The sequence below is a fragment of the Tiliqua scincoides genome, chromosome 1 (assembly GCF_035046505.1).
Source record: "Tiliqua scincoides isolate rTilSci1 chromosome 1, rTilSci1.hap2, whole genome shotgun sequence".
NCBI lineage: Eukaryota > Metazoa > Chordata > Lepidosauria > Squamata > Scincidae > Tiliqua > Tiliqua scincoides.
In genome coordinates, this window is record NC_089821.1 from 11,163,302 (window position 1) to 11,182,006 (window position 18,705).

Sequence of the window (18,705 nt, forward strand, 5' to 3'; positions counted from 1 at the left end):
TTCCTTGTGTTTCCCTCCCTTGTCATCCTAATAATGTACAAAAGTGTCCAGCATGCAAGTTGGTTAGTGAAGTTCCAAAGAGGAAACAGAACCATAGCCTATAGATCCTATAGGATAAAGAGCAATGGCCTGAGTCTATGATTCAGTGGTGCTGTCCTGAAGTGGTTAAGCTAGTACTTTGCACCCCTCTAGCTATGCGACTGTTGCAATATTCACCCATCAGTATTTCAACTTCTCAGGTCACTGGTAAAATATTGCACACAGTAGCATAGCTAGAGGGGGTGCAAAGCACTAAGTTTTGCAGATGCCTGACTATGTTCATCTCCGTTTTGCTCTAGTGGCTCAGCATGGTTCCGAAGGGGATGGGAGGGGCTGCTTGCACGGCACAGTCAGGCGACTGCAAAACTTAGTGCTCTGCACCCCCTCTAGCTATGCTACTGACTGCACATAATGATGCAGAAGGTAAAGGATGTATAGATGATAATGATAGAGGTCAAGAATATAATATATCACATATAGCATGTAATATGTTCTGTGTATTTCACATAAGTCATTTATGCAAACGATATAAATGTAAATCTATATCAAAATATAAATTTCAACAAAGAAAAGCATTTTATGTTAATAAAATATTATAACCATTATGTCCTGGGTGACAATGTCCCATTTCTGTATGGGATATTGAATCAATTTAGTCAAGCTGGACTAGGAAGATGGATAAACCAGGCTTCAGGTATGGAATTGCTAGTTACAGGAAATTATTACACAGCACAAAGAGAAAGACACTGAAGTGCATTATATGTGGAATGCTTTTGAAGTATCCATTTATTTTCATATAACATACAAAAAAACTACCAGGGTCAGATTTAGCTGTGCAAAATATATCAAGAGGATGCATTAAACGTAGGGTCCTTGTATGTATTTCAATTTGAATTTTATTACTATCATATATAAATAAAATTGGTAACTATAAACCTCAGTTTTTATTAAAAATGCAAAATGTTGCAACACAACCTAATGGGCAACTGAGCTGCTTGCCCAGATAATTCAAAAGGAATCAGATCTGTTCAGTGCAATTGTAAGCACACTTAGGGCGCAATCCAAACCAAGAGGCTTGTGCTGCATCCAACGCGGGTTTCTAGCCAGTGGCAGCTCAGCAAGAGGCAAGGCAAAGCTCTTCCCCTTACCCCTGGGTAAGGGCTGCTGGCCCCAATGGGTCTCTTTGGACCTGCACCACCTCTGGAGGTGGCAGAAGTTCGATGAGAGCAGAGCGGCTTGAAGTCGCTCCGTTCTCCCCGGGGATGGGGGTTGGGATCCAACATAACCGCCAGGTCCCAGCCCCACCCCCGGCTCCCCACACACCCACCCCCAGCTCCCCACACACCCACCCCAGGGCCACCCATCGCCCGCCCTCCCCCCACCCAGAAACTGCCCCCTCCCGCCTCCTCCCCGCCCCCCACACCCACAGCGGGTGCGCTGGCACACGTGGCAGGGAGGAAGCTGCCACAGAGGCTTCTGCCGGCCTCCGTGCGTCGGCGCAGCTTCCTCCCACGGAGGCGCAAATGTGCTTTATGGCACATTTGCGACCCTCCCGGGGCTCCTATGCCGGCATAAGTGCCGGTTAGGATTGCGCCCACAGAATCATATAATTGGAAGATAGCCACAAGGCCATGTAGTCCAACTCCTGCCTATGACAAAAACTCCTGTTAGAGTATCTCCAGCAGGTCTTATTGAGCCTCTGCTTGAATATCTCCTGTGAGTGAGAATCCACTACCCCTTGCAATCTGTTCCACTGCTGAACTGTCCTGATCATCTATAACTTTTCCCTGATGTCCAACTGGAACACTTGTGGCCCAAGTGAGCCTATCCCTGCCGAACCCAGAGGGTCAAGGTGCAGCTCCCACAGGTGAAGACAAACGGTGCTCATTGCTTGTTGCTGGCCAGCCTCACCAACCCAGGTAAGTATTGTGTGAGCAGTCCTGGCTCAGCCTTCTGACCTTGCTGACTTCAGAATATATGTGAAAAGCGCCAGTTCTGGCTACCTACCTACACAGTACCTGCCTAAGTGACAAAGGACAACCATTAACTCTGGGGCACCACACAGAGCCCTTCGCCAAATCAGTCTAGGGTAGGCAAAAAAGCTGTCAACCAAAGAGCCAATCAGGTGAGCGGCCAAAAATTCCTACCCAGCCCCACAAAGAGCAACCAGCTAATCTCAGACTGTACATGTGTGGGAAGGCGGGACTTGAAAAAAAACTCTGCAAACGGACAGCCAGAAGGTAAGCTCCTCCTGGCCGCATACTCCACCCTGCCTTGCTGAAGCAGCACCCAGTGGGCTGGTTCCTTTTTCTTGTCTTTGCCTAGCATGATCTGGAGAACACAGTAAAGCAGGATGAAGCACCATTGCTCTTCGCCACCATTCTATACAAAAATGAAATACGATGACCAAATTGTACGTTACACAGAACTTTTAATGTAAGTTTTAAAGCAATGATACATATATCCCACTCATGTGGTAATCCTGATATGCTCATAAATCTTTCTAAGCACAATCCTCAGACCTTCAAATAGGAGATCTATTTTCTCTTGCTGGCTACTAAAGGCAAGGATGTGTGAGCATGAGCTATATGATAAAGGACAAAGCTCCAACCATGTTCAAAGTACTCAGTTGCTAACCATGAAAGTTTTTTTTTTTCTTCCAGAAAATGTAATGGTGAGATACTGGCAATAGGAGACATATAGCTATGGAGAAAGAGTGTATCCCTTGATTTAAGCCTCTTGTATAAAGCAAAGAACAAGAAGAAAAGACTTTCTTCTTGCCTTTCACGTTGACCTTTAATTAAAATGCTCATTTAATAAACGTCTAGTTAAATTAAGTACTTACTCTACTTTTGACATCCTTTAGCTTGGGAAGTATTTCCAAACCAAACCCATCCGCTTGGCCACGGGTCCTGTTCCCTCCATTCATGTAATTTCCAAAAGCCAAAATCAAGCCCAACATTTCTTTCACACTTTTCATGTCCAGCAGTTGCTGAAAGATGAAAATTAATTGGTAACGCTAGAGAGTAGTGGAAAATCACACAAATATTTGAACGTTATATAGATATCACTATTTCAATGTAGTTTTTTATTGGGAAAAGTAAATTGAAGTCTTTCAAAAAACTTTTTTTTAAAAAAAAAACCTTCCATGGTTACAGTCTAAATTTGAAAAAGAAGATGGTGAACACCATTTTGAACTCTTGTAGGGCTAAACCAGTGAAGTCAATTACGAAGTATAGTAGTACACAATAATTTTAGGGCCCGATTCAGTCCAGCACAGAAGTGGTAGCTCCAAATGACAACTGCCAGAACTTGTGCTGGATCTGAGCAGGCTGGAGATCCCTTTACCCCAAGTAAAGTGCTGGACTGCAAAAAAATGCCTGCTGAATCGCTGGCACAGACATGAGAAGCTCCATGTCAGGCTTCCAGCCCTACACGGGGGATAGGATTTGACTGAAGAGGTCTCCACTGGCCCCACACCCAACTAGGCCTGTTCCTCCCCCCATTCCACTCTCCCCCAACCAGAAACACCTTCCCCCACTATCCCTCCACTCTCCCCACACCCCCGCACTGTTTGGCGCTTACATCTTCACTGTCAGCGCTTGGGGGTTTTCCTATGGCTTCGACATGCCCTACAGCACATTTTTGACACCCACCATCAGTGCTGGGGCTGCAGCATCAGAGGTAGGGCAAAGTAGGATTGGGCCAGATCTGCAGCCAACTGTCTGGATTTTTACTTGGAAATAAGTCGGAGTTCAGTGGAGGTCAGTTGACTTGAAAACATACATGCATATGATTGAAGCCTCACAGCACAATTCTATGAATGTTTACTCGGAAGCAAACATTGCACTCAATAGGACTAACTGCCAGGTAAGCATGACTAAGATTGCAGCCTTAGATTGCCATCAGTTTGACCGACTATAGGAACATGCTTTCTTACCTTAGAAACATGATTGACAATATCCACTTTACGCCGCACAGCAGTTATCCCCTCATTGAAAACGGACTGAAAGATTATACATCGGGCACGTTCTGCAAAATTGGGGATCTGTGATAATTCATATAAAAACCTGTGAAAATAAGCAAAAAAAAGTAGCATTAAGACTCCCTATGTACTTTATTTTGCATTCATTTTCCCATAAGGGATTTTTTTTTATCACATCTATCATGTATAAAATGAGCCTCCTGACTGATTTAAATTTTAAATAAATACAAAATATTGAGCATTTTGCTATTATCAAACCTCCACAGAAAAACAGAACATAAATTGAAAGTTTTAAGCACCAAACTGTGATTTGAGATTAATGTACTCAAGAAACTCAGAGGGAGATAGAGAGAGATGCTGTCCTCTGCTGGAAAGAAAGAGAACTATAACATGTGCATTTATTTATTGGGTTATTTATGAATGTGCCGATCCCTGGAGAAGGGGAAAAATGCACCCTTTTAAAATCAGTTTAAAAAACTGAACAGTCCTTTAACAGGTCTATACAGGTCTATAACAGGTCTATACAGACTATACAGAATACAGGTCCAGCCTATTTATACACGATTTGACTCAACACAAACGGCCCCCGCAAATGAGAAGGAATGTGCTGATCCCTGGAGAAGGGGAAAAATGCACCCCTTTAAAATCAGTTTAAAAAACTGAACAGTCCTTTAACAATAGCCTCCTTAATGAGAGAGGGGGGGGGCAGCTGGCTAACAATCCATTCTGTAGAATAAGCCCCTCCCTTCCCCCTGAGCACTGAAAGAAAGGTGATTACTTTGCATTGGTGAAGGGAGGGGCTGAGTGAAGTGGAGGACTGACTGATGGATTGTCTTCTTAAGGACTCTTATCTTACATCACAAAGGTCAGCAATTTAAAAAAACAAAGTTTCTTTGCTCAGGTGGTTTAAAAACCACCTTTTTTTACTGTTTTTAAACCACCTGAGCAAAGAAACTTTGTTTTTTAAATTGATTTGCTATAGTGCGTTTTTTGCCATCCAGATGAGTGTTTGGAACAGGACCCACTTGAATAACGAGGCTCAACCTGCAAATTGCAATATCATACACACAACCTACATGCAGTAGAATCACTAGGGTTGGTGTAAACAGCATTAACTTTATTCATTTTTAATGTCATACACACAACCTACATGCAGTAGAATCACTAGGGTTGGCATAAACACCATTAACTTTATTCATTTTTAATGTGTAACACTACAAGTCACCCAACAAATCGGTAACCAACAAAAAATGAGTGCGCAACTTGACGACACTCGAATAACTGAATAAGACTTAAAAGCTATACCAGGGGCATCAAGCATAAGGCCCGGGGCCGTATGCAGCCCATGGAAGCTTTTTATACAGCCCTCAGGCTTTCAGCTGCTGAGTAGTGCTGAGGTGTTACTGCTGAAAGGGCAGACCACATGAAAATTGGGCTCTCTCATATCTTGAAATATGATCAAGATTTGCATATTTTCTCTTTTGTTATTTGCAGCTAATGAGTTCCTAAGTGAGAAAAAAGTGTTTATTTTTGGTTATGACCAGTTTAATGACATCACTTCTTGCCTAAAGACATCACTTCCGGCCCTCAGCAGGCATCATGAATGCTATATGGCTCTCCGTATGAAATGAGTTTGACACCCCGTCCTATACAGTTACGAAAGAGTAAGCCCCACTGAACAGAATGGGACTTACTTCTGAGTAGACATGCATAGGATTGCACTGTAAGAGTTCTAATATTAGCTCTGATACATGGAAATGAGAGCTGGCTCATACTAATACCTTATTGGTTCCCTGCTGTGTCATAATAGCACCTCATTGGCTTTTGGAACAATGAGTCATATTGTTTAGCTTTGGGTGAACAGAATCTAATTTTTGTTACATGATGCAGTTGTGTTTTATTTTCTGGTTATTTGGCTATAATGTTTGATAGAATACAGATATTTCAATGCAGTGTATTTCTGCATTGCATTCTGCATCCGAGTACCCACTGAATGATATAATAATAATAATAATAATAATAATAATAATAATAATAGGTATTTATATACCGCCTTTCTTTGTCTTTATTCAAGACTTTATTCAAGGCGGTTTACATAGGCAGGCTTTATTAAATCCCTTATTAAATAGGGATTTTTACAATTTCAAAGAAGGTTCTTTCTTATTCAAGACTTTATTCAAGGCGGTTTACATAGGCAGGCTTTATTAAATCCCTTATTAAATAGGGATTTTTACAATTTCAAAGAAGGTTCTTTCTTTCAAGAACGACTACATTCAAGGTGTTTCAATTCCGATCTGGCTTCACATTCTGGCCTCCATCCTCCCACGTTCAGAGCAGATGGAATTGCTCGGCTTCAGCGTGTCAGCTGCTCCAAGGTCGCACGGTGCCAGTGGCCTCGAACTGGCAACCTTGTGGATGTTATCTTCAGGCAGACGGAGGCTCTACCCTCTAGACCAGACCTCCTGCCATCAGGAGGTCATGGACACCATGTTATATATCATGATATACATCATGATATACAACATGATGGTATTATTTGAAAATACCAAGATTTTCACACTTTTGGCCAGTAGTGGTGTCAGTCCCCTGAGGGTGTCACCTGGTGCACTCCGCACCCCCTAGCAATGCCACTGCATAGGATACTGGCTTTTTATCACTTGTGTATTCGTTTAGCTGAACTGGAATGCTGGCTCCTCACTCCCTATTTCTATGTCCTACGTTTTTTCTTGTGAAATCTTGATTTCTGTGTCTGAGAACTAATCCTGCTATACAAGCTTTCTTTTTATCTGCCTTACCTCGTAAGGTTTAGATGCTTGGTTGCAACTTAATTTGAAATACAGAATCCCTTACTATGGACAAAATCGTGTTTTCTCTTTATGCTACATTGCCCACTACCTACAAAACAATCCATAGGGAACCAAAGGCCAAATGAGACTTTATGCAGAGGTGCACATCCCTAATTTTTTTTTTTTTTAATAAAACGTAAGGGAGTCTTGAAAAGCTACCCTAGAAAATGGAGGAGCAGTCACCTTGGTGCTCCACTTACAGCTGGAAGAATATGATGAAAGTCATTGAGCACGATAAGGTTGCCTTTCTGTACTCAGTTACATGTTGAAATCCAATGACTTGAGTAGGATTAAGTCAGCCCAGAAGGGCACAGGATTACAGTTTTTCTTTCTAACTCTATATTTGCTATATTCAAAGAAAGAGGCTGGGAGACTCAGAATGTTTGCTCATGATATTGAAGGTTAGGAAAAGAAGCAGTGGGTTTAAATTACAGGAAGGTAGGCTTAGGATAATTAAGAAAATTCTCCTAGAAGAAAAGTTCAGCAGTAGAATAAGCTGCCTAAATCTATGCCTTTGGAGAGTTTCAAGGGAAGCCTAGGCAGACATCAGGGACACATGTTCGCATGTTGATACATGGAGTTCCATCAAACCGGTTTACTCTAGCCCCAGCCATTCTGATCTTCAAAGGCTCCTTTGAATGATGCCGGGGGGGGGGGGGGGGGGAGAGTGTGACTTACTGTTCTGGTTTGTCCAGGAATTTTACTTCATCTTCTTTGGAGGTGTCATAATGCTGCTTTATTTTCTCCAGTTCATCCTTCTGTGCTCTCTGAAATGTCAATGCAAAATCAGCAATGAGTCTGTATTTCTTATGCATGGAAAAAAATATCAATATTTGTTTCAATTCTTCCAGCTTTGAGAGTGCTTGTAATCTGGGCACGAAGGGATGGATTCTGTAACTAAGCAGGATTCAATGATTCGTCTTTACCAAATGATTAGTGGTGTTTCAATTGGGAAAATATTTCTTTACTCAGCCTGTGGTCGGTCTGTGGAACTCCTTGCCACAGGATGTGGTGATGGCGTCTAGCCTAGACGCCTTTAAAAGGGGATTGGACAAGTTTCTGGAGGAAAAATCCATTATGGGGTACAAGCCATGATGTGTATGCGCAACCTCCTGATTTTAGAAATGGGTTATGTCAGAATGCCAGATGCAAGGGAGGGCACCAGGATGAGGTCTCTTGTTATCTGGTGTGCTCTCTGAGGCATTTGGTGGGCCGCTGTGAGATACAGGAAGCTGGACTAGATGGGCCTATGGCCTGATCCAGTGGGGCTGTTCTTATGTTCTTAACTACAATTCCCAGGAAGCCTTGCAGGTCTCTTGTTATCTGTTGTGCTCCCTGGGGCATTTGGTGGGCCGCTGTGAGATACAGGAAGCTGGACTAGATGGGCCTATGGCCTGATCCAGTGGGGCTGTTCTTATGTTCTTATGTTCTTATAACCAGTGAGGAGTTGAGTGGGGCACATTCGGGTTCCTACTAAGAAAGATCCCAAATGAACCACAGCTGCAAGGTAGAGGCGCTCAAAAAACACACTAGGTCTTATTTTCGGGGTAGGTCTTTTTTTCTTTTTTTTTAATGTACAACAATCCACAGTCATTCATGTACAAAAATTTACCTTACCAAAGTATCCCCTCAGCACCCAGGAGGATGCCTGCCTGCCTGCCTACTCAGGAGTCAGTCGCTTTATAGTTAATGGGACTTACTCCCCGGAAGGTGTGGAGAGGGTGTTCCCTAAGTGCCCAGGAGGATGCCTGCCTGCCTGTCATTCCCTTTATAGTTAATGGGACTTACTCCCTGGAAAGTGTGGAGAGCCTCAGAGCCCGGTAGGCAGGGTTGCCTCACTTGCTGCTTCCCACCTCAGCTCCTCTTCAGCGTCCTCTGCCCAATGCAGCACAGCAGGAGCTTTCGAGGTGGCGGGTGAGGGAGTGTGCAGCGTTCCTGGTCACATTGTCCACCCCCCCACCCGAGGACCCCTTCCACCCCCGCCGTCCCGGCCCTGATCACAACTAGGTCTTATTTTTGGGGTAGGTCTTATATTTCAGCAATTCTCAAAAAACACACTAGGTCTTATTTTCAGGGAAACAAGGTAGCAACTGCATCTTCCTTCTTGGCTCCCCCTGTTCCCTACTATCTTGTATATGACATTTCCACTCCCTTTTCTTCACCCCAGTCAGCTGCCTCTGCTTCATAAGATAAAGAAAGTGAGAAGAAGAGTGAAATGGTGGCTGGCTAGGGCAAGAAGGAAGGCAGTGTGGCAGTAGAAGTGACAGCACTGAAGACAGTGGCGTAGCTAGAGGGGAGCCTCACTGCAGTGTGCAAGTGGTCTCCCTCCCCTTCAGAGCCATCCCAGATGGTGGGAGCAAAATAGAGCCATACACCCAGAAGGCCTCCCTGGAATGCTCCCAGAAGGCCTGTGCCTCAGTTTTGCTCCCACCACCTGGAATGGCTCCGAAGGGGAGGGGCTCCCTGCATGCTGTGGTGAGGCTCCCTGCAAAACTTAGTGCTTTGCACCCCTCTAGCTACACCTGTTGCAGTATGCAGCCGACACCGCAGCTCCAGAGACTCAAGGTCAGGCAAGTACTCCCGGGAAATAAGGAGACACACGGCAGTTCCACCACCAGATGTTCCTTTACTTGCAGTATGTACAATATTTACAGTTCAAATGCAGCTTTAGCAAGCAAACAGCACAGATAGCTCTCTTTCTCCACACTCTGATCACAATCCACACCAATGTAGCTTCCCGCAGACACTCCACATAACATCTCCCACACAGCAGCTTGCACTGGCTGCAGTATATACTGGCACTGGCCAATCAGAGGCAAGCTACAGTCTGGTGATCCTATGACTCACCATCTGGTGACACATCGGGTGACCACGTATTGCATCAGCCACTCCCATGATGCTACACTGTATGCAGGCCAAGACATCAGGGCCTTGCTCTATCCAGCCTGCAAATTCTCTACAGGCCTGGGGCATATAGCATAACAACACCACTTTCTGAAGATGGCAGGGAATCACATGGGTGAGGAGGAATGAATGGAAATTGGGGTGAAAGTGAGTGTGTGGTGTGCTTCATGCATCAAAGAATATAAAAATGTAAAACTAGGGGGAGGGACTTCAAGGTAAAACCCAGAGTATGTTTGGGCTAGGTCTGGATGCAGTATTGACTAATGGGTACATCCAGAGTGACCAAACATGGTCTTTTCCAGGACATGTCTCCTTTTTTAACTTTGTGCCCTGGAAAAGAACTTAAATGTCCTCCTTTTCTCTGTCAATAGACCCCTACAGGCAGTGCATAACCTCTTGTAATTTATTAATTATATGTAATAAATTATATGTAATATATTGTTTAAATTTAATGATAGGCAATAATTTAGCCACATGAAATGGATATACAAGTGTTTTTAGCTTTTATTTTGTCATGCCCTACATTTTTCTTGGCTGTCCTACATTTTGGGGTGCCTTGTCCTCTTTTGCGGCTATGACATATGGTCACTCTGGACATCTCCTCATCTAGCAGGAAAAATCTGCTTCTGGGCGTAGAGTTCCCTTACTGTACTGAAGCAATTTTGCCCTTTCAAAGATTTTCCGCAGAAAATAATACTGAAGATGTATAGAGTCCTTCGTACACAAATACAATAATGACAAAAGTTAAAATGATTTTCTATGAGAATTCCCTCTAACATAAGCAGAAATATTTAAAATGTAGCCAATACATTGACTTTTTGAACTGTATTGACTGGCGAAAGACAGGATTCACGAGAATAACTAAACTAACACCCAGAAGTTAAAATTCTTATTGTTTGCCAAAACACAGTTCTAAAATACAGTTGGCCCTCAATATCCAAGGGGAACCCATCCATAGAAAGTGGAGGATTAAAGAATATGGGAACACAATGTCCGAGTAAGACAAGGGCTAATATCTCAGAGAAGAAAAGAAAAGGCATACCTTATTAAAGACCAGTGGCATAGCTAGAGGGGGTGCAAAGCACCAAGTTTTGCAGGGAGCCTCACTGTGGTGTGCAAGTTGCCCCCCTCCCCTTCCAAGCCATTCTGGGATGGGGGAACAAAACAGAGGCATATGCCTGGAATAGGGTCACTTGGGGTGGAGCGGTCACTTGCATGCCATAGAGACACTCCCTGCTAAATTTGGTGCTTTGTATCCTCTCTAGCTATGCCATGGTTAAAGACAATAGATTAACTGTGACAAAATAGCATTCTGTCATGGAAAGACAATATTCGGATAAAGAACTCAGGGCATGTAACATAGAAGATGTGGTCATTTCTTACTCTGAGTATGTGAAACAGCAACATAGGAATGAACACGATTAAAACTTACGTTCTCATACAGTGCCTCCAATGTTTCTAGATCTACGACTGAATCATCCACATTTAGTATAGCTGTAGAAAAGATAAAACAACGAATAAGTTTGCTAATCAAACTTTCTGGGTAATAATGCTGGCATTACGTTGGCACAAATTTTAAAGAATGGATAAAATTTCCTTGCCCACTTAAATATTTCTCTTATATATTGTCATGGTTGCTAAACAATTTGGAAAGCTGGTTACTTCCTTATGGTGGATCTTCTGCTGCCTATCTGCTGTGGACTTTGCAGAAAGTATGCTGGGACAAGTGATCAGATAAGTTGTAACATGAATGGTGCAAAAAGACAATAATGTGGAGATTTGACAAATTCACGGAGGACAAGAACATCGACTACTAGTCACAATGTCCATTCTCCTACCTCCAGAGTCAGAGGTAGTATGCTTATACTGTATACTGTTGGAAGCAGTCAGGTGTATAAAACAAATGATTCTGGCAAAAACAGTTCAAGAAACAAGAGTGCTCAAAATTGTCATGTGGAAAGAACCATCTTCTCTCATATGAATCTACCTGTTTATATATCCATAACCCTAATAGAAATATTAATATCAACTCCAGGTTAGGAGCCCCCAATTCTTGTGCATCCACTCAGTGTTCAAGACTTTTCAGATGTCTTTTAATTTCAAGTCTGTAAATTTCCTCACCTACGCATGGTGAGGAAGAGACATGGACGCTCAAGAGGAGTGGTTTTAAAAGGTCTTGCTGCATTTTTCACCCATGATGTTAGGACAGAGGCAAGGCACACATCTTTAAATAATTATTTAAAAGTAATAAGGCTTCTCCCCCTCTACTCTAACCCCATAATTTCACATCATGAAATTAAGCAGCCGGCTAGTAAATTTTCTCTGTGGCAGGCTAATTAATTCTATTAAAAGGACCAGAGACATTTAGAATGCTTGGGAATAAGTTGATATTAAGAATGGGGGAAAAAAGGAGATTTTAACAACTGAGGCAAAAAAAGAAAAAGGGTCATACCATTATCTGCACCAAACAGCTCTGATAGCGACTGGGAAGAGCCGCTTACATAGACAGTTGTGGAGTCTGCTGTGCTTACTGTGTCTCCCCTCTGGCTACACTACTGCACAGACCCTTTCTACCAGTCTATAAAGATTTCTCACAAGCTCTTCCCAGGAGAAGCTTGTATTCAGTCTTTCCAAAATTCAGCAAATGTGTTTCCACAGCAGGCATGCCATAAAATTCTGCATGCTTGGATGCACCCCAATTTTGGTGACAGACTGCATTTAATTGATATTTTAATGTGTTTGTCGGTTTTGTTTCTACTGTTTTAAAATCAACCTTTAAATTTTTTTCTGTAATTCACGCTAAGGGCCCAGTTTCCGATTATAAGGTGGGATATAAATTTTTAAAATGTTTTTTTCTTTACTGTCCAATGTTGCTCTGTACCAACTGGCATAGAAAATCCATTAACTATAAAATCTAAACCCTATATAATGACAAACAAAGTAACAGACGATCAACGATGCTACCTGTCACTTTGGTAAAAACATTTTTAGCTATGCTATAAATGAGACCAGCAATGAAAGAAAAGAGAATATGCAGTAATGAGGCATTTTCAAGTCAAAAATATGCACTTTCGAGTCTCACTGAATTTACCAACAGTGTTTTTTGGCCTAATCCTGTCTGTTCTCATGTGCGCCACATTGTGGCATTCTCTCTGCCAGTCCTCTGAGTGCTGCCGCCAGCACAAGACCCATCAAGCTGTGGGCCATCAGCAGTGCTCTGCAGACTGGCCACCAGCAGGTTTTTACAGGTGGTGAGGGCCAACTGCAGTGAAGATTGAGAAAGGACATGGGCAGATTGGGGTAGACCTTGGTGTCAGCTGTGTCCACTAAATGCCATGCCCCTTTCCAGGTCAAGCACACACTTTCTGTGGAAAGGTGTATGCTAGCAAAAGGGCTGTCTTGGGGCCGGTGCTTTTAGAAGCTTGTTCATAAACAACCTGGAGTTAGGAGTAAATATGAGGTAGCCAAATTTGCATACAAGGCCACTCAGGTAATAAAAACGAAAGATTAAGAAATGCTGCAAAAGGACGTCTCCAAACTGAGTGAATGGACAACCAAAGGGCAAAGGTGGTCAAATGAAATGGGGTCAGATTTTGCTTTTGAAAAATCAAAGCCCCAATATATAGTGGGAAACAAATGTCCAGGGTGCAGAAAGAATGGACACAAATGTCCAACACCTGAACAAAGTTGTCCAGAATGCAGTGGTTCTGTCACTGAAAACATCAACCCCAGTGGCGTAGCTAGAGGGGGGTGCAAAGCACTAAGTTTTGCAGGGGGCCTCACTGCAGCATGCAAGTGGCCCCTCCTCCTCCTTTTTGGAGCCGTTCTCGGTGGTGGGACCAAATGGAAGTGTATGTCTCCATTTTGCTTGCCCCGCCTGGAATGGCGGCAGAGGGGGAGGGGCCACTTGCATGCTGCAGTGCGGCTCCCTCAAAACTTAGTGCTTGCACCCCCTCTAGCTATGCCACTGATCAACACTATGTGCAGCAACTGTGACAAAGACAAAATACACACTAGAGGCCATTAGGAAAGTGATCAAGAATAGGACTGCTAATACTATAGTGCACATATACAAATATGTGGTGCCACATTTGGGGTACTTCAGCTTGAAATAAAAAGAAAATTACGGCCCAATTCTATTGTGTTCCACTGGTGGCAAATGTTTCAAAGTGCCTGCAAAGGGTGCTCGGGCAGCACAAAGAGTAGTATGTTGCCCAAGTGCTGGTGGGAAGGCTGTAGCCTTCCCGTATGTATCAGAGGAGCACCGACCACCTGTTAGAGCATGTAAGCCAGCAGGGGAGCCAGGAAAGGGTAAAGGGAGGGCAAAGTGGGGAGGGAAGGGGTAAAACTGGGCAGGGAGGGGGGTAGAACAGAGGGGCAGGGAGGATGCAGGCAGATTCAGTAATAATTGCATGAACTGGATTCTAACCTCTCTGTGGGCAGCCTCACCGCCCTTTTTCTCACTTAGAACTTGCACCAGCAAAATTGTTGGCACAGGTCTAAGGAGACCAAGTGAAGAGTGGGAGTCTTATGGAGGTGTACATAAGAACATAAGAACAGCCCCACTGGATCAGGCCATAGGCTCATCTAGTCCAGCTTCCTGTATCTCACAGCAGCCCACCAAATGCCCCAGGGAGCACACAAGACAACAAGAGACCTGCATCCTGGTGCCCTCCCTTGCATCTGACATAGCCCATTTCTAAAATCAGGAGTTTGCACATACACATCATGGCTTGTAACCCGTAATGGATTTTTCCTCCAGAAACTTGTACAATCCCCTTTTAAAGGCATCCAGGCCACTGAAACCCCCTTCTGAAGCTTCCCTCCCATACTGGATACAGCATGCCTGTTTTTGGCACTGCTCAACCAACAGGGGAGAAAGGATAGGATTGGGTTATAAAAGGGGGACATATGACTGAGGCTGCAATCCTATACACACTTTCCTGGAAGGAAGCCCTATTAAACACAATGGGACTTACTTCTGAGTTGACATGCATATTATTGTGCTCTGAAACATATAAAATTAAGCATGATGTGGCGAGATATTTTTATCCAATTCTCACAATACTAGGACCAGAGGTCATCCATTGAACTGACGAGCAGGAGATTCAGATTGAAAAAAGGAGGTTTTCACACAGGTTCCACACATTAATCACACATTATGTGATTTCACATAATTTCATTATGTGATTTCATTGTGTGATTTCAATGAGGTTTCACACATTAATCTGTGGGATTCATTGCCACAAGATGTTGTGATCTTGGAACTAACTTGGATGACTTTAAAAGGGGATGGGACAAATTCAAGGAGAACAGGTCAATCAGTGGCTTCTAATCATGATGACTACACATGACCTCCAGGTTCAACAGGAGAACGCCTCTGAGAACCACTTGGAGGGGAGAGGAGTAGGACTTTTCTCCTGCATGTGGGCTTCCTGGAGGCAGGTATTGGGTCTCTGTTGGGAAACAGGATGCTGGATTAGATGACCTAGTGGTGTGATCCAGCATGGCTTTGCTTATGTTCTTATGAGACTGGATCATACCCAGTGTTATTTATTTAACTGATGTTAAAGTCTGTTAAAGGCAGAAGGTCTGGTCTAGAGGGTTGAGCCTCCATTTGCCTGAAGATAACATCCGAATGTCGCCAGTTCGAGGCTACCGGCACCGTGCGACCTTGAAGCAGCTGACAAGCTGAGCCAAGCTATTCCATCTGCTCTGAGCGTGGGAGGATGGAGGCCAGAATGTGCGACCAGATCAAGAAAGAAACATCTGAATGTTGTGGTTTCTTGAAAGATAGAAACTTTCTTTCAAATTGTAAAAATCCCTACGGGGATTTAATTTGCCTGCCTATGTAAACCACCTTGAATAAAGTCTAAGGAGAAATCTGAGGACCAAGAAAGGCAGTATAGAAATACCTGTATTATTATTATTATTATTATTATTATTATTATTATTATTATTATTAATCAGTCAGCAAATGCCCCAGATAGCTGAGTGCCTCAACATGTGTGCAAACTAGTGGTATTAAATAATAAATATACAAATTGCCAAAACAAATACTATGACATCTCACAAAGGCATTCACTTCAACTATCTTCGAGCAACATCAGTTTCAGCCACAGTGGATTTTATGTTTTAAAAACTGGAAGTATCATATGAATGATCATATACTGTGAAGCCATGAAGTCCATATCAATGAAATAACCTACATTAAGAATAATTTAGAGTGACTGTATACATTCCTATACTGATATGGCAACTCATAGGAACAGGTATGTGGGTCCCAGAATCAGCATGAGAAACAGCATGACAAACAAGTGTATACTTGTACACTTGCACTGCCAGTGGGATGTGACCCAGATCCACTGCTAAGCCCAACAGCCATCCCCAGATACAGATGGCTACATAGTATTCTAAGGACCCATTCCTATCCAAATTTCCAGTGCTGATGCAGCCATGCCAATGGGGCACATGCTGCATTCTGCAGTGGGGAGGGCAGTCACTGAGGCTTCCTGTAAGTAATGGAATATTTGTTCCCTTACATCAGGGCTGCATCAGTGCTGTAAAGTTGGATAGGATTGGGCTCTAAGGCCTATTCAACTACTCCAGGCTGAACACAAGTTCAGTTGATCTGGTAATAAAAATCACCAGTTTGACAGAAGAACTTTTCTAAAAACAATATTCTTAATTTTAAGTAATTTCACGCTAGTGTTCACTAAGAAGGAATCATGATGGTGCTCAAATTTAGAAGTCTGATGCCAAAATAGTGACTGAAAATCCTATTTGCTTTCTAATCGTGCTTTCTAGTGAGCCTTCCTTCATACAGCTTGCTTCAGATATCTCAGCTACACCTCACAATATGTCAAAAGGAAATAGACACATGCTGTGAGAAGCTGGTAATTTTATTGGGTTCCTCTACCTTTAAAAATCTGTTACTGGTCCAAGTCTGGTTTCTGAACTCCTTTTTTGTAGGGAAATTGAGGCAAACATTTTTATGTGACCCTATGGTGTCTGCTCACAACAAGAAGAATTTATATACACAAGGATAATTAGCGCAGTGTTGTGCCCATTAAGATATAATAACCATCAGCAAGGACAAAAAACAGAGCAGCATCATGCATTCAGACTGAGAGGAACACATAAAAACTCTTGCCAAATGCATTCCACAAGAAGGCAGCAAAGTGCATGAATTAAAAACTTTTATGCAGTCTTAGCTAAAAAAATATACAGAGAGAGACACACATAAACAAATCTATACATACATATACATGTATGTATGTATGTATGTATGTATGTATTCATGTCCAAACTGATTTTATGCCATAAGATTTTATATCTAAACTGTCACTACTAGTGGTGTAGCTAGAGCGGGTGCAAAGCACTAAGGCCCCTCTCCTTCGAAGCTAGATGTACACCTCCATTTTGTTCCCACCACCCAGAATGGCTCTAACGGGGAGGGGCCATTTGCACGCCACAGTGAGACTCCCTGTAAAATTAGTGCTTTGCACCCCATCTAGCTAAGCCAATGGTCACTACTTTTCCAAACTTTCATTTTTTTGCCCCCTTCATTCTAACAATGTGAACAAAGGAACAAAAGAAGGACTGAGAGACATTTTAGGCATTTATGAATGAACTTGAAGTACATAAAGTTCAGGCATTTGTCATTTTTAAAGATGTAACTTAATAAAGATTTTTAAAGATGTAACTTAATAAATTAAGTACATTTTTAAAGATGTAACTTAATTTTTACTTAAAGATGTACATTTTTAAAGATGTAACTTAATAAAGATACCTGCAGACAAGAACACTGTGGGAAAGCTCAACATAGACTTTTTGTAATGTTTTAGAATTCTCATTATTCTACAGCTAGGTTTAACTAGGCTACTACACATTCTATTCATTTTAAAAATGATGTAAACAAAACCCCAGTGGGTGGAGAGGACTCACCAGCTGCTTCTGAGCATCTGATATGTCCAAGAAAAATGCTCATAATTCAAATGAAATTATGTTATTCTAATTATATTCCTTATACACTAGGGCAGGGGTTCTCAATCTTTCACCAGGACCCAATTTTTAGAATGACAATCTGTTGGGACCCACCAGAAGTGATGTCACTGACCTGGAAGCAATGCCAGCCAGAAGTGACAGAATCAAGCAGGAAAATTTTTAATTCCCCCCATACAAGAAAATCAAATCAATGAATAAAGTAAGTAAATTAAAAGTTTACAATAAGTATAAGCTTAAACGTTTATTTAAAATAAAGAAAAACCCTCCTAACTCTTCCAAGCAGTTACTTAAAGTGGTTGGCAACCTTCAGTCTCGAAAGACTATGGTATAAGCCTACAGCACCCGGTATTGCCAGGCGGTGTCCCATCCAAGTACTAACCAGGCCTGACCCTTACTTATTGGTTCAAAAAATTCCCTAAACATCCCAAAGCTGCAATCCTATCTACACTTACACAGGAATAACCCCATTGAATACCATTGCTTAAAGCCTATACACAGTAGCCTGCTCAGGACAGATCTGTCACATTTCCCCAGATGTAGTCACATATCATGGTAGCATCAAGTTCAATAAATTAAAAATAAAATGCACAATGAAATGAATGGGGACCACCCGAAATTGGCTCGCTACTGACCTAGTGGCTCCTGACCCACATTTTGAGAAACACTGCACTAGGGGCCCAATCCTATCCAATTTTCAAGTACCGGTGCAGCCGCAAGGCAGCCCCAAAGTAAGGGAACAAATGTTCCCATACCTTAAGGGAGACTCTGTGACTGCTGCCCCACCACAAGATGCAATGGGTACCCCACTGGCACAGTTACACTGTCACTGGAAAATTGGATACTATTGGGCCCTCGGGTGTTAGCACTATTTAATATTGGATGGAACATTGCTACTGATCAAATCAATCAAAAGCTACATCAGTT

At 42.6% G+C, this 18,705-nt stretch overlaps 1 protein-coding gene across 1 annotated transcript in view; it reads right to left on the bottom strand.

Annotated features, from left to right (window-relative positions):
* Positions 1-18,705, bottom strand: part of FMN1 (formin 1) — a 144,794-nt gene that overhangs the window by 62,354 nt on the left and 63,735 nt on the right. Inside the window, exons 8-11 of the mRNA XM_066612303.1 lie at positions 11,207-11,268; positions 7,549-7,637; positions 3,980-4,109; positions 2,885-3,031 (exon numbers count right to left, since the gene is read on the bottom strand). Coding sequence (XP_066468400.1) covers positions 2,885-3,031; positions 3,980-4,109; positions 7,549-7,637; positions 11,207-11,268 — 428 coding nt within the window. The remainder of the gene's footprint in view (positions 1-2,884; positions 3,032-3,979; positions 4,110-7,548; positions 7,638-11,206; positions 11,269-18,705) is intronic.